The following is a 26404-nucleotide window of genomic DNA, read 5'->3' on the forward strand; positions in this document are numbered from 1 at the left end:
GTCTTTATGCGTTCGGTGAGGGGAGGCAGGATCCGGGATACACCCTTAATGGTACAAGGGTACAGTAGAGAGGAGACACATTTCGATACTTGGGACTCCAGATTTATCGTCAGCTGGCAGACCTGTTTGATGGTAATCTGGGCAGAGCCTTCACGGCCATCAAGCCACAGGTGCTCTTCTGGGGCACATTGCCGCTAACAGTCACTGGTAGAGTAGCGCTATCCAAAAGGGTGATCCTCCCCCGGTTACTGTATTACTCTGCTAACTTGCCCTTATATGTCCCCGTGGCCTTTTTTGCTAAACTATCTCAACTACTTAGAGACCTCATCTGGGGGAACAGCAGGCACAGGATGTCACTAGCGAAACTCTATCTCCCCACAGACCAGGGGGGCTGCCCGCACCTTGCTTCGAGCACTACTATTTAGCTGCTCAGCTGCAGTGGATAGCCCGCTGGTTAGAGGATAAGGGTCGGGAGGACACCGCATCCGCACTGCCATCACGTTCTCTAGAGCAGCTACTTGCGCTATTCCACCCAGCCACCAAGTCTGCGACGCCGACTCCTCTCCTTCTCGCAGTGGCATTTCGATGCTAGTGTAGGAGCTTGTTCCTCACTAGAGCCTTGGTCCCCTAAGCACTGGCAATACCACTGGAGGGCTCCCCTAGCAGGACAGGAGCGCTTACTTCCCTCGCACTCACACACTGGCGGGACGCGGACATACAGACCTTGGGAGACCTGTATCGAGATGGCGCGCTTATCTCGTACGACTGCTTGGTCAAAGACGGGGGATTACCACCGGGGCAATTCTTAATTCACCGCTCATTAATCACGACCCTGACTGCTAAATGGGTAGACATGTCCACAGAATCCAGCCAGCACCTAACCATACAGTATCTTCATGTTATGGAGCGAGGCAGGCGTCTAGTCTGTTGGTTTGCGGCGTCACTACGCACACACTCGGCGATCACCCTAGAACCTCTCTGACGCAAATGGGAACTAGACCTGGGGAGAAAACCTGTGGACAAGGAGTGGGAATGGGTATTGAAGAGCCCAGTACGCATACCCAGAAATATGAGACTCCGACAAATACAGTTGTTCGCTGTGCATAGGGCATACCTCACACCTAAGGCGCTCAACAGGTACTTCCACCGCACAGACGGGGTGTGCTCTAGATGCGCTGAGCTAGGGGCTGATCTAGTCCACATGCTGTGGAGTTGCTGCAGATTACACACATACTGGCACACAATCAGCGAGTCACTGCACGTAAGCACAGGTCGCGACATACCCTTTGACTGGACTGTTTACCTGCTGCACCACTTCTGTAGAACTCCGGCTACCAAAGTAACATCGACCTGGTGCTCGCGGTCACTAAGCGACTTCTGACCAAGGGGTGGAAAGCGCAGGACCCACCACATCCGCAGGCATGGAGGTGCTCGCTCTTCGCATGGGCCAGAGCAGAGGGAACTGCCATCCGCCGGGAAGAGACACAGGGGCATATTATCAAGGGGGTTTATCTCCGCTTTTTTGGCTTTAAAAGCCAAGAAAGCGGGGATAAAATTATCTCCCTATTACCTAGCTGTCGCTAACACCAGTTAGCGACAGCTAGTAGGAGATAGCGACCATCTTGGGCCCCACTTTGCATGTCAGTGATATTTATCACTAATGACATGCAAAGTGGGCGTGCCAAGATGTTAGCGACTGGAAACAGTCGCTAACATCGCTATCTCCTATCACCAACTTTTGGAGATATTCGCGCTAAGTGCGAATATCTCCAAAAGCTAACACCTGCCCTGAGCAGTTCTTCGCCATGTTATCCAATGGGAGGTGGATAACATGGCTAAGAGCATTTGCTCGTTAATGCATGAATATCGCTGACTTTTCAGCGATATTCATGCATTTCGGCCGATTTTCATCGCTTAGGAGATAAACCTTGATAATATCAAGGCTCCTAAGCGATAAAAATTGCAGCAGCTCGGCGATAAAAATATTGCCGCTAAGCCAACCTAGCGATAATTATCGCTAGTTGTTGGTAATATGCCCCACAGAGGTTGAGGAAGACACCCATAGCTGCACAGTGGGAGGGATTGGTCCAGGCACTTCAGCAAACCAGGGAGGCATGCCAAGGGGACAACCCAAGGGGAGGGATCCACACTCAGGGTAGGGAGTGGGGTGCCATGCCAGTTTGTGGCCATAGTGTTCCATGTATGAAAAATACCTGAACAGGTACCACGGGTGAACGCAGCTAGCACCACGGTTGGGGAGCAACAGCCAGGCTGCTGTACAGCGGAGTGGGGAGTGGGGAACAGAGGGGTGGTGGGGATATCCATATCAGTACCGGTCTATGTTGAGGTTGTTGGGTTTTAACTGTTTTACTTACTTGACATCTGTTCAGAAGTCTGCATCGACTTATTTGAAAGTCTTTATGCGTTAGATTAATGTAACTATGCTTTCACTGCACTGCAGGCTGTTATGTTCATGAAATGAGCTGATCACGGGACTCGCAAACATCCTGGTGCAACGAGCATCCTATGGACCATTATAACGCTCTACCTTTACGTACCAGATATGTGTTTTCATTATTGATATGTGATCTGATGAATAGTTAAGTACAGGAGTACATCGCCTTTCATGTACATGTAATTCATGTGAGTGTATCAGATTCACTATGGCATGTTGGTTAGAGTTTGAGTCACAAGGCATCATGACAGTTGTAGTGTGTTCAATGCCACTTTACCAACACTTGACAAGTGATAACCTGCATTATAAGTGAAGATCAGTAGTGACATGGGAGACAAATGAGAAGGGGCAAAAGGAGTTTAGCATCTTGGTTAGAGTTGGAGTGGCAAGGCCTCATGGTAGTTGCAGTCACTACAATGTCACTTTAGCAACACTTGAAAAATGGTAACCTGTATGACTAGTAAAGGTCAGTAGAAACATGGCTGACAAGTGGGAAAGAGCTTTATGTACGAGAAGGAGCAAGCAGGTTAAGATTCAAGATATGAGATGTGTCGTGTTGGCAGGAGTTGCCAAATTTGGAAAATGGGCTAGGTATGAATTTCAGCATCTGCTCAACATTCTGTGACTCTGGGAAATTCCCTTAATTTCCCTTACCAAAAAAAAGAAACCATGGAAAATAATGAGTAGTTATGCAAACAAATCAGTGTATTTCAGGTGTAAAAACTGAGACACAAATAAAGAATACTCCACATCTTCTAGTGCTCTTTTCATATGGATAAACCTGATAACTAATGCAATTACTTCTTGTCCAATAGGATGGACCTCTAAATACGTGATGTTTTTAAGTTTCCCTCAGTGCACACATATTTTCATAGTTAAGAAATATAAACAAGATCTTCTGGGACCTTTACTGACAGATGTTACTGCATTAGAAATCTTTTCAGCCTGCTTATTTTGAGGGCTGGTGTTCTGCCTCACTGAACGTCCTGGTGAAAGGAAATCATACTGTGAGAAAGTACCGCTTTTTGCGTGGTGTCACACTTTTTTCATGGACTGATTCTGATGTTTTTTTTACCAATAAACACTGGGGCGCTGTGGCCCAGTCCCCAATGTGTGTGCTCTGACCCCTAAAACATGGAAGAATTGGCTAACTCCTGATTGACATATTTAACTTCCCAGTAAGGTCATAGTATATGGTGCAGGAAATACACCAATGGCATGGAAAAGTTATGTCACTAGTGGACTATAGTACATGTAGTGTCATCCACTAATGTAACAAACAAAACATGGCTACAGGCCTACCTGTGTAGCCCGACTCCTGCAACTTTTAAATCCGCAAGCTCACCTATCCAAATAACCCTTTTTGATGGGAAAGAGCCCTACTTTTAAATAGTAAATAAATCACCTCGAAGTAACCTATGTGGCAGGCATGGGAGGAAGCCTTAAATTTAAAAGTGAAACATACAATAATTTAGTGTTGGCATGTACCTACAATAATTAGCCCCCAAAGGTTATTTTCACTGCGAAGGTTTGTAGTAGTCCTATGGAGAAAACTAAAGGTCAGAATAAATGTATAAATCTGCTGACCTTGGTTTGCAACAAGTTACTGGAATAATTCAAAAACTATTTTTAACGTTTATTAGAAATCCAATTCAATGGTGATATTGGATTTTTAATAAATATTTAGGAAAGATGACTTTTAAAAAGTTAGACTGTCTGCCTGAATCTCCAGTAGGCTACTTAGCGTTAGCCTCCCAGAAGCTGGCCCTCTCTTTGCTTTAGCTTCAAGAGGTGTGACAACTGCTCCCAAAGCAGAATTAATTCCTTAAGCATTTTGTCAGGAAGACCTAGGTGTGAGCTGTGTGACTCCTATCCATCTCAAAAAGGACAGCTGTTGAAGGTTCAGGAACTTTATTCATTGTATGTGCATGCTATATAAAATGAAAGAAAATAAATTTGAAAGGAGCCAAGGTGAGGCCTGGCCACTCATAGTAAAGTGTCAAGGGAGACCTGGGGAAGATATGTCTTTGGTTCCCTGGACTTTCTGTAAGCCCCTTGCATCTGCCCAGTGGGAGGGGGTACTGGTCCCAGAGCTTGTTTGATGTAGTTGAGGAAGAAGAGGACACTACTTAATTTCCATAAAAACACACCTTGCTGGCACTTCAGCAGCCTCCAGGGGCAGAAAGTTGCTGCCGTCTTGGATTTGTCTCATAATAGTTCACTGTGGGATAGTTTGCATCAAGGCAAACTGGATGTGCTGCTAAAGTGGCAAGGATTGCCAATGGACACTTTTTTTCATTGGTTGGGGGGTCAATTACTACACTAGCCAGTAAATCATACAAAAGTAGCACCTCACCCACAGTTCATCAGAACACTCTCTGGACCTGTGGATTAACAGAAGACTGGACTTGCTGTTTGAGACTTGTAAGGAGACCTGAAGGGCTGGACCTGCTCCCACTACCCATGACTACGGAATTGACGTCAAAACTCAATCAGCTGCCCTCCTGTGTGACTACAGTAACACAACAAACTGCAAGAAGCCTTTTTACAGAGGTGCCCAGCTGACTGCTATCAACTGGACCTGTATTGGATTTTGCTTGTGGTCTCTGCTGAAGTGGATTTGGGCCCCTAAGTCATGTCCCTGAAGTCCTGTGGTCCTTAAAATGACCAGAAGAGCTTGCCATGCTGGACAATTTTGAGCTCCATGAAAAGACTAAGTACAAAAGGATGAAATCTTGACAGGGCGAAAACACAGATGGGTGCTGCTTGACGTGAGGATTTTGGAGGCCACAAAATGTGCATTTCTTACTCTCTGAGCTTTTCCCACTAAAACCAACTGTTTTATCGGGACCTCGTTCAACAGCTATCCAACTTCAAGAGGACTTTGTTGGAAATAGTGTGCAACTTTGCCTGATGTAGGATTTAGACTACTGAGTCAGAAGGTTAAATCTTTGACCAGGACAACCAGCTTGTTTACAAAACATTTTTTTTATTTGTTTAGTCCTCATATATCTGATCAGTATATAAATGGAGATGAAAGAGGTTTCGGACTTAATCTCTTGCCGTTTGTGCGGGGTGATGCCTGGACTCTCCACTAGGGAAGGGATGGATTCCATCACGGGATCCCTCTCTGCGAGGTCCACTGACTCTTTTCTCCAAGGTCACAGGTACTTACAATGGTTCTCTTTCCAGGGATACCAATCCGTCTTGGTAAAACTCCTGAGCTCTCGAGAACAGCCTGTTTTTACTGATACTTAATCATTGGAATAATATTAGCCAGTGATTCAAATGATAATTGTGAATTTAAAAATGAAACACAAGACCAGTAAAAAAGGAGAAGTGAAGAATGAATGGAGAAAGAGATAGACTTTTTAGTAATAACCGAGCGATAAATATATAGAAGGACATATCAGCTTCTAGGAACATACTCTCATAGCCCAATTATCCCAAATACTCCAACATTTTGTTTTCTTAGTGGACTGCATTGCCCAGTCCATTTTAGCTATTCTTTGGATCAAATTTACCGATTCATGTTCGAGGGGGGCAGTAGGTGAAATCCACTTAATGCACTGCTCTCTACGTGCTAGTAAAATGAAAATAAGTGCCTTCAGTGATTTAGACATATAACTGGTAGACTCCACCTCCGGTATTACCACAAAAATTACCAAAGCGAGACTCACCTCCACTTTGTGACCCACCAATTCTCACAAAGTTTTTCCAACTTTCTCCCAAAAGGATTGGATGGAGAGATACCACCAGAACATATGTGTTTCATCGGCATTGATTTCTCCGCACTTTTGGCACTTCCGCACCATATGCAGGCTCGTCTTCGAGGGGTCCAGTAGGCCTTATGAATGGTAAAAAGATTATTTTTTTCTTAAGGGCGCGGCTTTCACACAGTACCACAAAGGAGATATAGATACTTGCCATAGTGCTTCTAGATCGTATTCTGGCAGTTACCTCCTCCAGGTCCCCGTATGCCATGAGAGTGGGTCTTCTGAAGATTGAACCAGCAGCCAGTACCATACTGATACCTCTTTTTGTATCACAGGACGCAGGGCTATTTTGGTTTCATAAAGTTTGTTTTGCTCTCCCCCCTGTCTCAAGGTCTTTGCCCAGCTTGATAACTGACAGTACTTAAATCTGGAGACAGAGCCTTCTGTAATCTCCTAGAAGGTTTGCCAAGATTTTAGTTCTGTTCCTTCCAACAATTGGCCCCATCTGCAGATTCCCATTTCCCTTGTCAGAGTTGCTAAAGAGTCTTGCAGGCAGGCTGGAGTTCCGGGAGATCTCCATATAGGGGCATAATAACTATGGTATGGAATCTGTAGAGTTACCCTAATTTGATACCACAGTTTGCAGGCCCACTGAAGGTGTTTAATCATCTTTTTTTTTTTCAAATTTGTATTTATTAATTTCAGAATCAGAGAAAAAACAATAAAAGGACACAGCGACAGATATCAATAAATCCCACACAGGGGACTCCGGGGATGCTCTCCAAACAGACCACGGGAATGCAAGCTGAATCACGCTGCAAAGCTAATGCAGAGTCAATGTCTGTTCGTAACAGTGGAACAATCAAGGCCAATGTCCGGCCCACTAGATGCCAGATCGCCACGAGAGGCAATATTCGACAGGCCGAGCCACCAGCCAGGTACGCATCTGCACCGGAGTCCTCCATAGTTCGCTTCCCACTGCCGGTGTCACACAAAAAAAAAATCAACAGTCCCCAACCAAAACCACCCCCCCCGCCCCACCCTCCCCCGTGGTGGCGACCAACCGCACTAACACACCCGGATGCATACGCCCCGTAAATTAGATCTGAAAGAGATGTAGCGCTCGCAGTGCTGAAGGACATACTGCCGATGGCAGGCCCCGGGACAGAAACCTGACCAGTGGGCCCCACCTAAACAAGAAATTCTTAAAGTCACCCAGAAATATATCAGAGACCCTCTCCAGACTCAGTAATCGCCACAACCTCGCATGCCACAATGAGGTCGCCGGCGCCTCCGGCTTCTTCCACGCCGCTGCCAGTGTCAATTTAGCCGCCCCCAGGCACAGCCAAAGAATCCGTTTGTCGGCTCTAGTTTGGTGCTCCAACATTGGATCACGAAGTCCCAACAGGACAAAGTCCATGGACTCCGGGATCGGATACCCCACTACCTCCCTGATGTGGGCTAGTATCTCCGACCAGAAAGGCTTAATGGCTGGACAGTCCCACCATATATGGCGGAAATCTCCCAACAGGCCGCATCCCCGACAACACCTGTCAGAGGACGATGGGAATATGCGATGTAACTTGGACGGGTATAGGTACCAGTCATACATAAGTTTCAAATGAGCCTCCCTAAGATCCATCGAATGGTTATGCGCTTTGATATCACGCCATAACCCTTCCCATTCGGCTTTCGAGATGTCCCTTCCAAGACAAGCCTCCCAATGCTCCATAAAACGGGGCTTCGGGAATATGACAGTGTCCAGGAGCAATCTATATAGGAAGGAGATCGTCCCTTTCATACAAGAAGTACGGATGATAAACGCCTCGAAGGGCGTCAGCTGTCTCGTGGCCGCATCCCGCACGTCCGGCGAAGTAGCCCAGTGCATGAGCTGAATATGATGGAATCGTTCAGTGGGTGGGACCCCATAATCCCTCATGCAGTTGTGGAAGGTAAGTGGATCCACCCCATGGAACAGGTGAGCAAGTACCCTACAGCCCCCCTCACTCCAAAGCGTAAACGGTCCATCACGCTCCGCCGGCGGAAAGGACGGATTCCTGTGGATAGGGGTAAACGGTGATGGAAAGGTGGTCCAGCGGTCATCGCCACTGACCGTGTCCCAGACTTTTAGGACTGTGCTAGTGGGAGTGCATATATAGGCATTCCTAGGCCGATCAGCTTTAGGCTTCCAGGCCAAGTCCCAAATGGACCTCCCAGCTACACTACATTCCATATGAAGCCAATGTTTCTCCGAGAGGGGCTGTGACCATTCTACCAGCACCCTCAATTGCGCAGCTTTATAGTATAGATGCATGTCGGGGAAACCCACTCCCCCCTCCCCCCGCGGCCGTCGAAGTACAGCGAACGAAAGCCGCGCCCGGCCTCCCTGCCACACAAATTTCAGCATCAGGGTCTTCAAGCGTCGGAAGAAATCCAAGTCCACCGGTATGGGCAGGGCTTGGAAAAGATACAAGAATTTAGGCAGCAGCACCATCTTGATCGCGTGGATGCGACCGAGCCAAGAGATGAATTTCGGCTTCCACTTTGCCAGTTCCCCACGGACCGCCGCTAATGCAGGAGGGAAGTTAGCCGCGAACAGCCCCCCCAGGGAGGGTGTCAACCTTATACCCAGATAGAGCAAGGAGGAGGACGCCCACGAAAGGGACGTAAGCGGTCGTACACGGTCTACCTCAGCAGGTGGAAGAGTCAGATTCAAAATGTACGATTTGTCCATGTTAACTTTAAAACCCGCAACCTTCTCGAACTCAGACAGAACCTCGTGGACATGAGGTAGTGAGCGGGCCGGATCCCCTAACGACAAGAGAACGTCATCCGCGAACAGAGAAATCTTATGCTGTTCGCCGGTGAAGGGAAGGCCGGCAATCTGCTCCCTCTCCCTAATTGCAAGGGCCAAAGGTTCTATGCTGAGAGCAAAGAGAAGCGGGGAAAGAGGGTACCCCTGTCGCGTGCCGCGTGAGTGGGGGAAGCAGGCAGATCTATGTCCGTTAACCAACACCCTAGACACGGGCCGATCATAATTAGCCCGTATCATTTTCACAAAATGGGGGGAGAACCCAAAAGCCTCCAGTGTTAAATTCAGAAATCCCCAGTCTACACGGTCAAAAGCTTTCTCCGCGTCCAGGCCCACCAATACGGCAGGTAAGCGAAACCGGTCGGCCTTTTCGATCAAATGCACCACCCGTCGCAGATTATCATGGGTTTGCCGCCCTTTGATAAACCCAGATTGATCTGGGTGGATAATGGCCGGCATCAGATCCTGGAGCCGCTTTGCAAGAATCGAGGAGTACAGTTTGGCATCCAGGTTAAGAAGTGCTATCGGACGATAGGAGGTGCAATGGGTGGGATCCTTCCCCGGTTTGGGGAGAATGGTGACCAAAGCCTCCGCCATCGATCCCGAGGTCCGTCCCTCGGCAGCCATGGCGTTGAAGAGGGTGACTAAAAAATCGCAGAGCTCTCCCGCAAACGACTTGTAAAACGAAGCTGTGTACCCGTCAGGGCCCGGGCCTTGTGGAGCTTTAGAGCTTTTATAGCGTCCATCACCTCCTCCCCCGAGATAGGGGCCGAGAGAAGCTCATTCCACTCCCTGGAGACTTGGGGTATAGGGAGGCTAGCCAGGAAAGCGGATTGAGCGGCTCGATCCAGGTCCTCCCCGCCATATAAAGCAGCGTAGAAGCGGCTGAAGATAGCAGCCTTGTCCCCATCCCTATGTTGGTCCTTCCCTGCCTCATCCTTAATCCCCCCCACATATTCACGCTCCCGCTTATCTCGAAGCTGTCTCGCTAAGTGCTTCCCCACCTTGTTCCCCATCGAATAGGAAGTCCTCCGCAGCCGCAAGAGCGTGAATTCCGCTCTGTTATTATAATGAGCTCGGAGCTTCCCCCGAACCGCAGTCAAAGGCCGCAGGGTCGCCCGGGACGGACTGGCTTTATGAGCCTGTTCCAGCACCGCTAGCTCAGCTTCAAGAGCCTCACGTTCCTTCCTCCTCTGCCTATTAAGATTAGCATTAAGGCTGAGGCAGGTACCCCGCAGCGAGGCCTTACAAGCATCCCAAGTGGTATACACCGAGGTGTCCGAAGGCGGGTTAAGCTCCAAGAAGTCCCGAATGGCACTCCTCAGGTCCCTACACGCATCGTCATCCCGAATAAGTGCCTCGGGGAAATACCATTTCCTCCATCCGTCCCCCCCCATCGACCATTGCAACCCTAGCACGACCAAGCTGTGGTCCGACACTGAGAGTGGGAAGATGCTGGATACCTGGGCGTCCCCCCGCAATGCTTGGCTGATGAAGATATGATCAATTCGAGAGTATGACAAATGAACGTGGGAGAAGTAGGTGTAGTCCCTAGACTGGGGATAAAGGAAACGCCAACTATCAATCAGCCCCAGTTCCCCCACCTGTCGCTGCGTCTCAGTGGAAAAGACCCCAGCCCCCGACCTTTGCGCGCCCGAGCTATCCAGGACTTTATCCCACACCATATTGAAGTCCCCCAATAGGAACAGCTGGCCCTCCATGAACTCCCCCGCCTTTTCCAACAGTGTCTGCATGAAGCTGTTCTGTGAAGCATTGGGCACATACACCACCATAAACGTGCACATACGTCCATACAGCGATCCCTTCACCATCAGCCTTGTCCCCGCTCACCCCCACCGGTTGGAAGGGGAGGGACGCCCGAAACAGGAGAGCCACCCCCCTGTGCTTAGTGGAAGCGGACGCCCTGTATATAAGAGGGAAGTGTCGATGCCTAAGCCTAAGCTCGTCTTTCCTGGCCAGGTGAGTCTCCTGAAGACCAACCACATCTAGGTGATGGTCCACCAGGTACTTCCACACCTTCTGCCGCTTCTGTGGGGAATTGAGCCCCTTCACGTTCCAGGTGCCTATACTAATAGTCATGATAAATCAAGAAACGCCCCCACTCCATGACATGTACAGCAGAGGACGGGGTCTTCTCACCTCCCCATCCTGGGACCACCCATCGCACCCCTCCCCACACTACCTGCACGCCCTCCTCAGAGACATGCATACCAAGCACAACCCCGAGAACTGAATCTTAGGAGCAAGACAGAAAGCACAAACCCACCCCCACATGCAGCACCCCATGCACACACCCAATGGTCGCCACCACCGGTCCCCCTTCCCCCCCCAAAGCCCCAACGCCCCCCTCGCGTCCCCCAGTCCCAGAACCCCCCCCCCACCCCCCCCAAGAAACAGAGAAACAACAAAACACAACTCAAGGCACTGAACCTGAACCTCGTAGTCATCAGATCCAGCAGGTCACAGATCGGAAGTCCCCCACTGGTCTGGAATCGGGGCCGGGGTGTCAACCTGGTGACCCCCAAGGCCAAGGTCCGGGGTGTCTCCTCCAAAAGTACCATCAAACCCCGGGGACCTCAGGCCAAGAGCCCCTCCGACGCCATTCAATGATACCGGGGTCACGCTGCCCCAGAGCTCGTCTGGGAGTCCGCCATAGTGACGGAGGCCACCGATGCCAGTGCGGCTCCCCTCTCCTGCTCACTAGCCGTAGGGTCTGGCCGTCGACGCTCCGGTGAAGGGCCCACTCTGTGCCAGGAAGAAGAACGACGCCGCCTCCGGAACGGCGAGCCTCGGGCCTCCTGAGAAGGGTCTGCATCTTCAATGCCCAGAAGATCCTTCGCCACCTGCAGGGAATTGATCTGCCTCAGCCTATTCTCCCATCGGAATATAATCCGGAAAGGATGTCCCCATGAGTAAGAGACCCCGCACAGGCCGGAAGTCCCTCCGCTTCTGCAATGTCGACGCCGCCAGATCCTGGTAGAGCTGCGGGCGGTGGTCTCTAAATTGCAATGAGGAGATGGTTCTAGCTTTCCTCAGAATCCTTTCCTTCAGCTGAAAGTCATGCACACAGACGAGGATATCCGGAGGTGGCCCCCCCCCCCCGTCTGGGCAACCCCACTCTATGTACTCTGTCCATCTGAATGTCACGCACCTCTTCATCCTCCAGAATCTGGAGAAACAGGGCCTGAACGTACCCACGCAGGTCCCCCGCTTCACCGTCCCACGGCACCGCCTTGATACGAATATTGTTTCTCCTAGAGCGGTTCTCCAAGTCCTCCGCGTGGGTCTGCAGGTCCAAATTCTGCTCCGTGAGGCGAATTACGTCCTGTTGGAGCTGGTGCACATCATTCGCCATGCTGAGGTCGTGGTCCTCCAGCGTCGCCACCCTTTCACCAATCCCATCCACGTCTCTCCTTACCTCCCGGAGGTCCGAGGCCAGCTGCGTACGGAGTTTGGAGATGTCATCTTTAATAGAAGCGAAGAGCTCCGTCATGAACGCTTTAGTTGCAGGTGCTTCGTCGTCCGACTGCTTTGAGGAACCGCTGGCCCCTGGCGATGCCGGCTGCTGCAACGATTTAGAGGCCCCGTCCTTCAGCATTTTCCCCCTACGCTGCGAGGAGGACATGGCGACCGCCTCCGGCCGTGAGCAGCTGCAGAACTCCTGCCACAAGGCTCCAATGCGGCCGCACCCGGGGGGCAGCACTCAGGCAAAGCGATTCTCCGACAGTCGGACAGCCCGCTGGACTGGTCACAGCACGAGCCCGGCGAGTCTTCCGCTTCAGAAACCCCAGGCGGGAGCTGTAGATGGGGCCCGCAAACAGTGATGGCCGCCCTCCCGGGCAGTCCGCTCAGGGGCCCGGCCACCCCCTCTCCAGAAGGGCTCTCACCAAGATATTACCACCGGTGCCCAACGCGGTCTCCAAGGTAGTGGAGGGTGAGCAGCCACACCAGGACGCCACACCCTGGGCAACAGGCGAGTGCGGCAGCAATGCACGAGGCCCCCAGCCTCACAGTTCAAGCACAAGGCCAAGCAGGGCCGAATCAGCCAGAGAAGGTCCAATCAAAATGGCGTCGCGGAGTCCCCCACTGAGCACTGCCGTCCAAGGATACCCCCGGAAGAGACCGCCGGCCTCACCAATGGCCGTCAGGTGAGCACGAGAGCCCTACAGCTCGATTGACAAAGTTTCCCAGGGTCCGTCGTTAGCCAGGTAGAGAGGCCTCAGGCCGACAGGGTTCCGCCGCCGCTCGAGGCTCACCCCCGGGGAATCCCAGGCAGGCCTGCTTCTGACCCGCCTCTGGGTCCGTGGTCGCACACTGGACACCTCACGCCGGGGCCGCAGCAGCCGCGGTAGCCCCTTCAGCCGCTCCGCCCCAACAGGCACCGGGGAACAGGGGCCGCCTCCCCCGAGCGTCCCCGCCTCACCAGACTGCCCCGCAGCAGGATGACTCCGTCGGGCCCGGTTCTCCGTCTCCCGGTCTGCCTCCGCTTCTCCAGCCGTGCCCGCCGGCACTTCTCCCCCAGGCGCTGCACCCGCCACAGATCTTCAGCGGCAGGGCCTGCCTCCCGCCGGTCGGTGGGCCCCGAGGGCGGAGCTTGGTCTCCAACGCGGGACGGTCCTCTGCCGCACTGGACACTGCTTCAACAGGGCCGGCCCCTTGAGCACGAGAGGCCGGTGCTCTGCAGGCCTCAGCTCTTCCCCGCTCCAGCCGCCGCCACCGGCTTCCAATCTGCTCGTCGACGGCACCGGACAGCACCCCCAGCCACCAGCGACCTCCGCTGCTCCTTTCGTGCCGGTAAAGAGGCTCCGGACCCCGCTTTCCGTTGCTATGCAGAGTCGGCGTCGGAGAGGCTCTCAGAAGCGTCCTACTCCGACGCCATCTTGCTGCCCATCTCATCTTTTTTTTTTTAATATTTGGGATCTCCGAACTTATAAAGGAAGAAGCTAGATAAGTCTGGTGAGCCAAACGTCAGAACTCTGAACAGCGGCGAGAGATTGGGAAAATCTTTAAACAGCTGCCTAAAAACTTTCAGGTGAAAGGCTCTCTGGTATTGAAGAAGGTCTGGACTTGCTATACACCCATTTTCCTTTTTTTTCCCTGCATTTCTTCCATGCAATTCTAGGCCTTTTCTTCCCCCAGATGAAACTGGAGAAAACACCTTGTACTTTTTTAATCCATTCCTTCTTGAATTCCAGTGGGATTGAATTAAATATGAATGTGTATTTGGGTAGGATAGACATTTTTAACAGGTTTGACTTGCCTAAAAAGGATAAAGGCAAAGAGTCTCACTGCTGTAGTTGTTTCTTGATTTTTGAGGTGACCAGATCAAAATTCACTTTCGCTAGTAAGTCTAAATTTTGGACTACTTCCATTCCTAAGTATCTAATCCTCTTTTTAATAAGGTCACTCTGGAAACTTGTGTTACACTGCATAATCTCTGTTTTAGATGGATTAACGGTGTAGCCTGATATTTTACCGAACCTCTCTAGATTTTCCCAGATAGCAGAAATAACTGGCTGTAGATGGCCTGTGAATATCATTAAATCGTCAGCTTAAAGCCCGATTTTCTTTTCCCACTCGTTACAGGAGAATGGGATGATGGTTTTACATGCTCTTAGCTTGATGGCCATGCTCTTAGCTTCATGGCCAGTGGCTCAATACATAGGTTGAATAAGAGGGGGGAGATTGGACACCCCTGTCTGGAGCCCCTTCTGATTTTAACTTGCTCAGATAGCATCCCATTTACTAAAATCTGGGCTGTAGGGTTTTTATACAGGGCCTTAATTGCTGACTCAAAAACTTCCCACATGTTAAAACGCTGGAGCACTTCATAGAGAAAGGGCCAGCTGACCCTGTCGAAGGCTTTCGCAGCATCGCAAGTTATTACAGTTAAGGGTCTGTCATATTCTATGGCTAGATCTATTGTGCCTATTAACTCATGGGTCAGATCCTGTAGGTGCTCCTCTTCATGAAACCCTTCTGATCATTATGAATTATGGTGCCCGCCATCCGCTCCAACATTTTGGTCATAATATGTGTATATATTTTGTAATCGCTGTTAAGTTATGATATTGGCCTATATGATTTGTATACTCTAGGATTCTTATTGGGTTTAAGGAGGATGATTATAGTGGCTAAATCCCAAGATGAAGGGAGCTCCAGCTTTAAGATATAGGCTGAATTGAAAAGCTTGAGCAGAATCGGGGATAATTCTTCCCTCAGCAGGGTATATATTTCATTTGGGATAGCATCTGGACCAGCAGCCTTACCCTTTTTCAGATTCTTAATTGTGCTGTAAACTTCTTTGAACAAATTCCTGTTCAATTGCCTCGTCCTCTGTGATAATATCCCCCGTAGATTGACCTTTCAGATCCTTGATGTTATTTCTAATCCGGTCAGCCTTGGCCTTCGAGGCCAAGAGCTTGCCGCTACCCTCCCCATATTCATAGTTAGCAAGTTTACTTGCTTCCCATCTTTGTTTTACTCTGAGATCCAAGTAGTCTGCTAAGTTGGTCTTTGCCTTGGCCAGGTCCGCTTCTAATGAAAGTTTGGCATTAGAATCTAGAGCTTGGCCTAAATTAGCTTAAGTTGCTTTAATGTGTTCTTCTAAGGAGCTAAATTCCTGCTTTTCTTTCTTATTTTGCATAGCGTTTTAGCTGATTAAGATACCTCTGAGGTATGCTTTACACGTATCCCAAACTTTGTTTAGGGGGGCTGTATCAAGGTTAAAGAAGAAGAGCTCTTTTGTTAATTTTTTCAAGTTATCAATTTTCAGGGTTTCAAGAAGAAGGGAATGATTTAGTGTCCATCGTCGCTCTAGAGACTTGCCTCGGAACTGAAGCTGCAAAAAGATAGCTGAGTGGTCTGATAAATGCTCCGGTATATGGGAAACCATCTTCACAAGATCATTGATGGAGCGGAATACCAGAAAATAGTCAATCCTGGATCGATGACCGTGTTTTTTGTTATGAAAGGTGAATTTCCCCGATTCTCCCTCCTCCCCTTCTTGAGCCTTTAAGCTTCTAGGTGTCTACTAGACCAAAATCCTGAATTATGGATTTCAGGGCAATTCTCATTTTTGAAGTTACTACGGCTGCCTTCTTAGAAGTAGTATCTTGGACTGGGTCAAGAATTACATTAAAATCACCCCCCATGATAATTGGCTCATTAAATTCAAGTAGATGTAACAATAAAGTACGTAAAGGCAAGCAGTCATCCAAATTAGGGCCATAGTACGATACAAAAACTAGCCATGTACCCTGAATCCTTGCCTTCACAGTCACCCATCTACCAAGTGGGTTAACCTTAGTTTCAGCGGGCGTGGCCAACAGCATGGCCGGTTAGGACGCATACCTCTGCAGCTCCGTAGAGCTGATCATTATCTGACGTGATTATCACCGAAAAAAATCCCGATTCCTCGAATACTTGATAGCAGACGGTCCAGACGCCATCCAGAGACCGTCCCTGGAGCCCCCTGTCTGAAACATTGAGAGTACGGCTGACCGGGACCCAGCTCTTGGGTGACCGATGGGCCAAAGATGGCGGCGAGACGCTAGAACATAGCGGAAGCTCCAGGCCCGGCCTAAATCATTCTGAGGACTGCACGGTGCGAGCCTGGCCACACCATCTGGCAGCGGGAGAACAGCGGAGCTCCAGAGACAAGGCGGAGGGGCCAAGAAAGCTGCCCGAGAGCCGCAAGCAGAGACGGAGACTTGGGCTGCGCCCCGGGGGCACCGAGCGGCTTGGGAACAGCTGGAGCGTGCGGCCGGCCCCAGACACCCAAAAGCGGTACGGAGAAGCGGCAAAGGTGAGCGGCCGGGCCCAGGCAGGCACACAAAGGCCAAAGGAGACCATGACAGCGACTGGGGCCCGGGGGACGCCGCATCGGAGGACGGAAGACAGGCGACCCGGTGGAGCGCCCCGGGGGTCCAGTGCGGTGAAACCTTACAGGCAGCAATGGGGGCCCAGAGATAAGGCCCCAGAGGGAAGACACAGCATCCCTGTCCCAGGCGGTCGCCCTACGGTCACACCAGACGCAGTCACACGGAGGCGCCTGAGAGGGGACAGGAGGCCCACTCATTGCAGCTGAACAGTGCACCAACAACTTGGAGCAGAGGACGCCCGGGGACCGTAGATTGGGCCTGCAAGCACTGATCGACGGAGCCGCAGGAGAGGCAGTAAGCGTCAAAGACCCCGGCCCTCACGCTGCGGACACAGCCTAGGGAGGCCCCAAATGCTCGTGGGTGGGACAGGGCCGCGACAGGGGGACACACTGCTAACAAGGGACAAAAGACACGGACTTCTGACTTTGGGGGGCCCCGATGGTCGATATTTGGCGAACAACCTAAAGGGCAAGAGAAGGGTAGACAGAGACACTAAGGCCTACATCACACGGACCGCCCACTGAAGGAGCACGGAGGGGACTGTCCCCTGATTCGAAGGCGACACACGTGGAGACACTGTAGGGACAAGCCGGAATACCAGACTAGCGGCCACCGCCACGGGAGCCACCGTGGGACTGTGGACATAGCGCTGGTCGCGCAGCTGGACATACGTGAGAGCTGGCGCTGCAGGCGAGCACACGGAGCGGCCGCACACGTGAAACTGGTAGGGGCAATCAAGATGGGGGAAAAAAGACCCGGCCCCCAAACTGCTGCACCAAGAAACGATGGACCGCTAAGCCGCGACCCATACCCCTGCAAGGACGGCCCTCCCAGGCCCACGCTCGGACACGGAACGCCTACTGGGAGCCATAGAAGCATCGAGAGAAGATATACAGGCGTCCCGCGCAGCATTGGATGTTAAAATCGGGGAAGTGGGCTCAGAAGTCACGTTGCTCCGACAAGACTTTCGCAATCTGACCGAAAGGGTGACCACAGTAGAAAACAGAGTAAGTGAGACTGAGGACTCCCTCTCCACCCTCAAAAAGGACATGGCGGAACTACAAGCTTCCCACCGCCAACTGCAATGGAAGGTGGATAATGCTGAGAATAGGGCCCAGCGAAACAACCTACGCTTTGTGGGCTTCAGGGAAGGACTCGAAAAGGACGACATGGCGGCGTTCCTATACTCATGGATCAAAAAACCTTCCCGATGATGCAATTCTCTACTTGCTTCCTGATTGAAAGAGCCCACCGTGCGCTGTTGGCAAAACCACCGGTGGGGGCAAGGCCGCGTCCAGTCATCGCAAGATTCTTGAACTTTGCTGACCGAGACTTGCTTCTGAGAGAGGCTAGGAAGCTAGGGGAAATACAGCTTGAGAATACACAAATAATGATATTCCCGGACTACAGTCAAGAGGTACAAAAACAGAGGCGCTCGTTCGACCCAGTGAAGGCCAAGCTGCGAGAGCTCCATCTTCAATATATGCTGCTCTTCCTGGCGAAACTCAAAGTAATCCACAAGGAAAAGACACCCTTTTTCACGCACCCGGAGGATGCCTGGCAGTGGCTAGAGGAACGCCCTGCGCCCCGGAGAACAGAAGGCGAAACACCTGTGGTGGCTACACCGCCTCCCGATGGCGGATCCCAGTGGGGGCAGCCCAAGACTCAAAGGCACGAGGTTTGAGAAATGGAAGGCACCTGCAATCGACGCCATATCCTCCTCGGGAAACGGTGAGCAGGCAGAGGAAGGACTCGGTCTCGCTGGGCAGAGACGGTGAGGAGGGGTCCAGATTCTGCTGCTTAGAGAGGACGACGCGATCCGAAGGAGAAGAAGAAATGGAGGGCCAAACCTCTGGTGATGAAGCACTGGATGCTCCATCCCTGCATCCCTTGGTAATAGCAATCCACAAGATGGAGCAGGATAAAGCCCAACGGCCTGGGAGCACACAGGATGATGCCCAGGACTTACACTCTTGATCTGGGATGACAAAGGTGACAAAGGTTCCAGCTCGTGTCCGGACTGCAGGCAAGTTACAAACAACCCCCTTTTTTTACTGTTATACTAGGGGGACGGCTGTGTTTTATGCTTCATCCCTAGGTTGATAAAAGAACTTTGTAGGGGGGTACTAGTGGGGGGGCGACAGACCTTCCTTCACCAGAAAGTCCTAGAGGCAGATTGGGTAGCTGATGGGACTGTAAGGGGAGGGCGGTGGGGTGGGGGGAAGTTGGGGAGATGACCACGTGTATTGGGGAGAGGAGGGAGGGAGAGGGGGAAGGGAAATTTGTTTTACCATGTCATGTCGAGCACACACACGCATTTCACAACGACTCCCACCATAGGACGCGAGATGCCATCAGATCTCATTCCACGATACGCTCATGGGTAACCCAGGAAGAGAAATTATGTCTAGAGAAGGTTTTAAGGTGCTGACCTGGAACGTAAATGGCCTGGGCTGTAGGATCAAACGGGGACTGTTTAATAACTATGTGAAAAGATCCGGGGCGGATGTAATACTCCTCCAGGAAACACATCTGCAGGGCATTAAATGTGCCTTCTTGGCAAGGGGGCAATATAGTGTCCTGACCCTGATGCAGAGGTCTGGCTCGGGACCAGGGTTCAATTCCCGACGCGGCAGGGTCTTGGGCTCATTTGTCTGCGGACTCGATAATTCTCGCCTCAACGCCTACTCTAATCATGGGGTCCCACGCTGCAACTCTGGGCAATAGCTTGCTTAATCTCCACAACGGCCCCTACAACACTGGGATGCCTGGCTTCACCTTGGGGTTGCCCAGGAGGGGCATCTCACAGGTAGAGCCAGGAAGGGTTCCACAGCGTTATATAGCTCCAGGATTCCCCGGTGATGGGAAGCTGTGCGCTTTACAAGTATCCTACATTTACATTTACAAAGTGACGCATCTGCTTAGATGCGTCACTTTGTTAATAGTGCGCAACAGGAGGCATGTTTTATGCCGCCAATGCAGCACAAAAAGTGACGCATCAGAAACGCAAAACTGACGCAAGGCCTCATAAATGAGGCCCTAAGTTTGCATACTTATTATACGCCTGTGACTGCATCCCGTAGGGGGGAGAGAAGGACTTCTGCTAACGGGTTTTAGACACAGTTGAAAATAGACATGTATCTGCTACCACTGCAATGAAGATCCACTGATCACAGATCTATGGTAAAGTTTGAGGCACTGGAATGTTTGTATGTATTGCAAAATCTCAATAATGAAAAAAATATATATATATTAGAGGGAAAAAATTGAAAGTGCTTACTGTGGTTATATGGAGGAACACCTGGCCAGGACATAGAGAAGCAGTCCAGTGGACCCTGCTGAAAAGTTTTATGAACACACTTTTTGCTGTGTTAAAAAAAACACACAGACTAGTATTGATTATACTTGTATAACATTTGTCTTTTTCTTTTTTTAGGCACGTCAGTATTTAGTGTTTCCCCAAATGCATTATTTCCTTTTGAACTTTGTGATGAAAGCTGCTTGCATAGAAGAGACGAATACCTGATACAGTGCTACCGACAATTGTTACAATTTATTAACACGTATGGACCCCGAAGCATTGTTTCTACTAATGAAGAATAAAAAGTGCTATACGCTTGTAGGCATGCCATATACAACTTGCTTCTAGTTTCTATATAGGAAATGTTGCAGTTATTCTTAGAAGCCATGTAAGGAAATACTTCCTGCTTTGAAAATTATTTACAAAACTTTGATGAAGAAGTCTTAAAAACAATATAAATATAACAGTACACTAAGTAACAAACACGATGATACATTTAAAGTTTTTATCTAATGACATTATTATGTTATTTCAAAATTGTACTTGTTTGGAACAGTTTTATTTTTTTAAAGTAAATAGATTTTTATTGGCTGCAATTTTTATTATGCTTGGTGTTTTACATAGTTGGCTTGCAGTTGCCAAGTAACCACAGGATGGCAAAGGAACATTAAAATGCTACAAATGTGTAACAGTGTTTTTACTTAAATTTATTCTATTTGAAGAGGAGGGATAGACAAAGCAATGGTTACTAATAAAGGGATTTACTGGTGACTACTACGGTCCTTCCCAGGCATTTACATATCTACTTTAATACCAGCAAATACTAGCTAGCAGTTATATTGAGAATAGATATCCAGTGAACCCCTTCACTGTTTAGTGTATGCAGGATAATACCTTTTGACTCTTACAGAGGAGGTACCACCTGGTAAAATAAAATGAATAATTTAAATTTGTTTCTGTACAATAACATGCTAACACCTGAGTACAATTAATCCGGTTGTTTCTGTCGGACCACAGCATTCTGCTTGTGGGTCAGTGGCCATTTCCAAAATTTCCAGTGAGATATATATCAAAAACATAGCGAGGCTGTCCCATTCCTCGCCGCCAGCGCCAGCTAAGAGACCGCTTCCCCCGCCTGGGACATTTGCTTGTGGAATATATATATATATATATATATATATATATATATATATATATATATATATATATATATATATATATATATATATATATATATATATATATATATATATATATATATATATATATATATATAAATATATTCACTGAAAAAACCATAGGTTTTAGGGGTGATATAGTTAGCTAGACATTTCACTCGTATAAAACCATTGACATTCCCCCATTATAGTTAGTTGTACTAACTATAACTCGCGCTTCCGTAATCCACTGCTGATGACGTCACATATTACATCATTCATGACATGGTCAGTGACATCACTGATGACATCACTGATGCCATCTCAAATGACATCACTGATGACATCATCCAGTGAATGTGGTTTGGTTTGTTATTTAAATATGTATTATATATACACCAATCTGCATTGAAGAATCAGTGGATGTATAAGTGTCTGGATGGAGGATTTAGTAGCACTGTGATTGACTGTCTAAATGACTAATTTAAAGTGTCTCACTAAATATAGGATAGTGATTAAACTGTGTGAATACCTGTATCACTATCTCTTGTTGTGTAAACTACTACATAAGTTGGTTACTAGCTATGTGAAAGTCTATATTAGTTATTAATTAGTTTAGTGATTATTTGTATGGGATAGTGAATGAATGTGTGTGGTTGGGTGGGACGTGTGTGACTCGAAATATGTGTAAATAGTTGATTTAGTAGGTATATGAGGTTAAGTCTGTATGTGGAAACAGTTGTTGAGTGAGTGCATCTCTTTATGGGTGTGGTGATTGCAAACCAAGCATCCGGTGAACTTTGCCAGGGAGGCGTTAAGAAGATTGAGGGAGACTCCTCCTGATTCATCAGCAGTCCCGAGTACCAGTGGAGCAACATCAGCAAGCTCTTCATCACAGCCTGACATCCTTCCCCATTTAGGGAAAGTCCACATGACATGCATTAAATGCGGTTGGCTAATTGCATATGGGGAGCAGTCGGTTGATCTGGTGTGTCGAGCCATTGAACACCATCATTGTTAGGTTGCTTTCTTCCTCTCCTCCCAGTTTTTAGTTCTCTTTTCCCAGTTCAAATTTTTCCCTTGTTTTAAAAAAACAAAAAAATACAAAACCGTTCAAAAAATCTATACAAAAAAACAACAAAAAAGAAAAAAAAAGTTATTTTCAGAACTAACTACTCGTTAAAGAAAAAGATAAACTAGTATGCTAGTGTGTGAAAGTTTAGATGAATGTATGTGTAGTGCATAATTGACTGTAAACATACATTTGTGATGTGTGGTGAATGCATAAGTGCAAAATTATGAGGAAGTGTTGCAGCATGTGGTACTTCCGAAGCACAGGAATGCAACATATGTATATAAATATGTTGCAGGTCTGTGCTTCACTTTGCACAACTGCTTAACCCCTTCCGTGCTCATGACGAGCTCAGCTCATCATGAGGTATACCTCTAGGGTGCTCATGACGAGCTGAGCTCGTCATGACCACACCCATTTACATTATGGCCCAGCACAGGGGATGAATCTGACAAGTAGCCAAGGTGTTAAACTGCAGCCATGTGGTAACACAGGCACCCTTGCACCATGGTGCAAGGATGTCCGTGTCATGCAGAGATTGTTTTTGTGCAGGAAGGGACACCTTTCTGCACAAAAACAATCAGTAAAGGCATTTTTCTCCTTCAATATATACTGTGCATTGTAGCATATATTGAAAGTGAAAAAATAAGGAAAAGTGAAAACTATGTTCCTCATTGTGCTTTCTTACACCAATAAGAGGATGGTGCAGAATTCAAAAACATGTCCAGATTTATGATTTATGATAGATCTGGAGATGTGTCTTGTTCTATGAGTGTTCTGTGCAAACACGCACAGCAAAACCTATAGAACACCTTTTCAAAGCAAAGTGCTGTGTATATTGAGATTATATTTACATGGAAAAGAAAAGGTATATAGAATGCCTTTTCCTCACCTTGTAAATAAGAAAGAGAGTTAATGGCTAGGCCAATTGTTATTATAGGAGTACATTTCTGTACTGATAACAGAGAAAAAGATACATTTACAACTACTTACGTTTTAGGGAACTGATAGGATATATTGATATATTACTGAAGGGAAGGGATGCGGCCTAATATGACATGTGCAAAAACACTCAGTGATGTGGTTTAAGTTAAAGAGTTTCATTTATTTTAATTCTGAAATTACCAACACCTGAAAAACAACCATCTCAGTCTATTCTGTCCTATACCATGTATCTTGCAGACAGGTGTTCTTAAGCTATCCCCTATTTCATACTTGTCTGCATTGGAATTTTGTGGCACAAATCTAGTCCATCCATCTTCCTTTTCTTCAACTGTGTTGAAACACAGTCCAATGTGCAATTTAAGACTTACTAAAACTTACCTGAATAGTAATACACCTAAAAAACGCTACACATTTTATTCTCTTGCTTTTCATAATCTAAATTGTGGTAACATCCAAATCTTAAAATTAAGATCTGTAAAAGAAAAGAAAACATAGTTATAACATGTAATAATACATTTTTAATAGCACAGCATAATTTTAACATTTTACAAAGTATTTTCTTTGCCTTTTTTGCTGTTCTCAGAATATATTGAATTTCACTAGAAATAGTGATTTCAATCGTACTCATCACATAACAGCGGGCCAAAAAAAAACAATCAATTAGATTGTTTACAAAAAAAACAATAATCCATCTATAGTAAAATACTAGATAATACAAATCACACATATATAAAATGATTACTGCTAAGAAAATGTTATAACTTAAATTTATAAACACTATAAATGATGTCACTTAAAATTATACACAGAGACAATGTGCAACAAAAAGTCCATAATTCAAAGAAATACCTTTCCTTGAGGCCAAATTGTATTTTTGCAGTCATTTTTATGTAAATTGTCCAATGGTAATCCTATTAAATCATAATAATAAATTCCTCAGAGGCTGAATTATCTTCCTAAAACTTTGGCTTTAAAAATATTAGATAGGAATTTGGTAATTCAGAAGGCAAACGTTGTTTGAAAACCAACTCAGCATCATTATTAAGGCTCCAGCCTTTCTCACTTTTTAAATAGGCAGTGTAATGCAAAGATGTTGTTGATGGACCATCATGGAAAATGATTGCTGCTGCTACAAAAGTCATTCCTGATATTGATAGTTGTGTAGCTACAAAATGTTTTATTAAAGTATTCAATTTTCTTCTGTCAGCTGTACAACGTTGCATCATTAAAATGATATATTGTCCATATCTTTGTATAAATAATGTTGATAACATTATTGATTTGCATTGGCTACACTCCATGTTTTGATTTGCAGCTTTAACTAATTTATGGAAAGACACTGATTTACAGTCTGGTAATGTCAAATATAGAAATCTTTCAGTGTCTACATTAGTGCTACATGTATACATACAATTCTCACAATAATGATCCTATTAATAACAAAGGCCAAAAGCACGCTCTATGTCTACACCTTCATTTTCCAAAACAGTAATCATATACATTCGAAATTCCTGAGCCGAAATGTAAAACTTTTTAAGGATAAGGAGAAAAGGAAACAGAATACTTACTTCGCCCCCCTGGCTTGCACACCTACAGTAGATACTGCACTTTCGGGCTGCCCGACTCAAGTGGTTGCTGCGGACTGCTTGTTCGTCGGTCCCGCGGCTGCTCCCACGGCTGCTCGGCTGGTTTGGGCTTGGCTGGCAAGGTCTAGCGCTGTCGGTCGTCTCAGCAGCTCCGACTGCTTTGGCAACGCTCTTTGATAGGGCCCCTGACACAGCCTCACTGTCTTCAGCACCACGATTTGGCATGGTTACCTAGAACTTCCCCAGGGGGACACGAGCGGGGAGAAATGCGGCCGCTTCTGAGTCGGTGCCTGTTATTAGGGGCGCGGATATCATATCACGGATACCACGACAACAGCTGTGATGGTAAAGGCAGGAATGGTACCACCACTTCAGGGGAAAAATGACCAGCAGTATAGTAAGCCGCTGATCTGCGCTCCGCTATTTCCTACTTCAAATGACTCTCTGGCCGCCAATGGTGAAAAGTTCATTACAGGAGACAATGTTGCTGTTGCTGTTGGTAAACATCTTGATGACTCTGTAAATGTAGCTAGCACCCCTGTGAAGATCTGTAACAATGTTGCTACTCTGGCTCAGCCCATAAATAGTCGCTCCAACTCCAATACTCCATTAGTGAAACAATCAGATGCATCTATTACTCTGAAGTCCGCTACATGCGATAAAACAACTAGAACAGAGGATATCATTTTTAAGGGTCAGAAAGAACCCGGCAACCCCGATATGTCTGGAAAAATGAAATCTACTGACTTGGGAGTCATCGACACAGCAGCAATTAAATTAATAGAAACATATTCGGTGCCATGCACAGCGCCATCAGACAAATCAGATAAGTCTTTAATGGAGCCTCTTCCAGACCAGACAGAGACTCTAAAACATTTAACCTGGGCTGTCCCTCTGTGCTATCTTCCACTGATGTTGAGGGTGATAATTCAGGAGTGCATTTATCGACGAAAGAAAATAACCCAGGCTACTGATGATACGCCCAATGCTATTGGTGAAGAGGGCGAGATATGCTCTAATGATGAGTATGAGGAGTTTTCTGAAGAGGTGGAAGATCCGGCTAGCTCCCCGGGAGATGCAGCTAGGTCTTCCGGTTGTAAGAAGGAGAAGAGTAAAGCAAAGAACAAATTAAAGAAAGGGAAAAATCTCAATATTGCTAACAATTCTATTTCTATTTCTACTTCAACACTACGAGGGAAACTTATCGCCGATAAATGTCCTCTCGGCAAATGAATCTAGGCAAAAGGTGGGGTCAAGAATATGGCAGGACGTCTCTCCGGCACCAGCCCCACAGAGGGAGACTGCTCGAAAAGCCTCCCTTTGCCTAATGGCTCTAATATATCTCGCCTACCTCCTGCAAACTCTATGCCTTCTGCATCTTCTTTATCTACCGTGCAGGTAGGCACAAAATTGGTCTTGTCAGAAGTGAACCAATCTATAGTCACATCTAAGACTA

At 47.7% G+C, this 26404-nt stretch overlaps 1 protein-coding gene across 1 annotated transcript in view; it reads left to right on the forward strand.

Annotated features, from left to right (window-relative positions):
* Nucleotides 1–20490, forward strand: part of MCMDC2 (minichromosome maintenance domain containing 2) — a 1367419-nt gene extending 1346929 nt beyond the window's left edge. Inside the window, exon 14 of the mRNA XM_086965823.1 lies at nt 20324–20490. Coding sequence (XP_086821949.1) covers nt 20324–20490 — 167 coding nt within the window. The remainder of the gene's footprint in view (nt 1–20323) is intronic.
* The last annotated feature ends 5914 nt before the right edge of the window (nt 20491–26404 follow it).

This window comes from Lissotriton vulgaris, chromosome 4_1, assembly GCF_964263255.1.
Source record: "Lissotriton vulgaris chromosome 4_1, aLisVul1.2, whole genome shotgun sequence".
In the NCBI taxonomy this organism is placed as follows: domain Eukaryota; kingdom Metazoa; phylum Chordata; class Amphibia; order Caudata; family Salamandridae; genus Lissotriton; species Lissotriton vulgaris.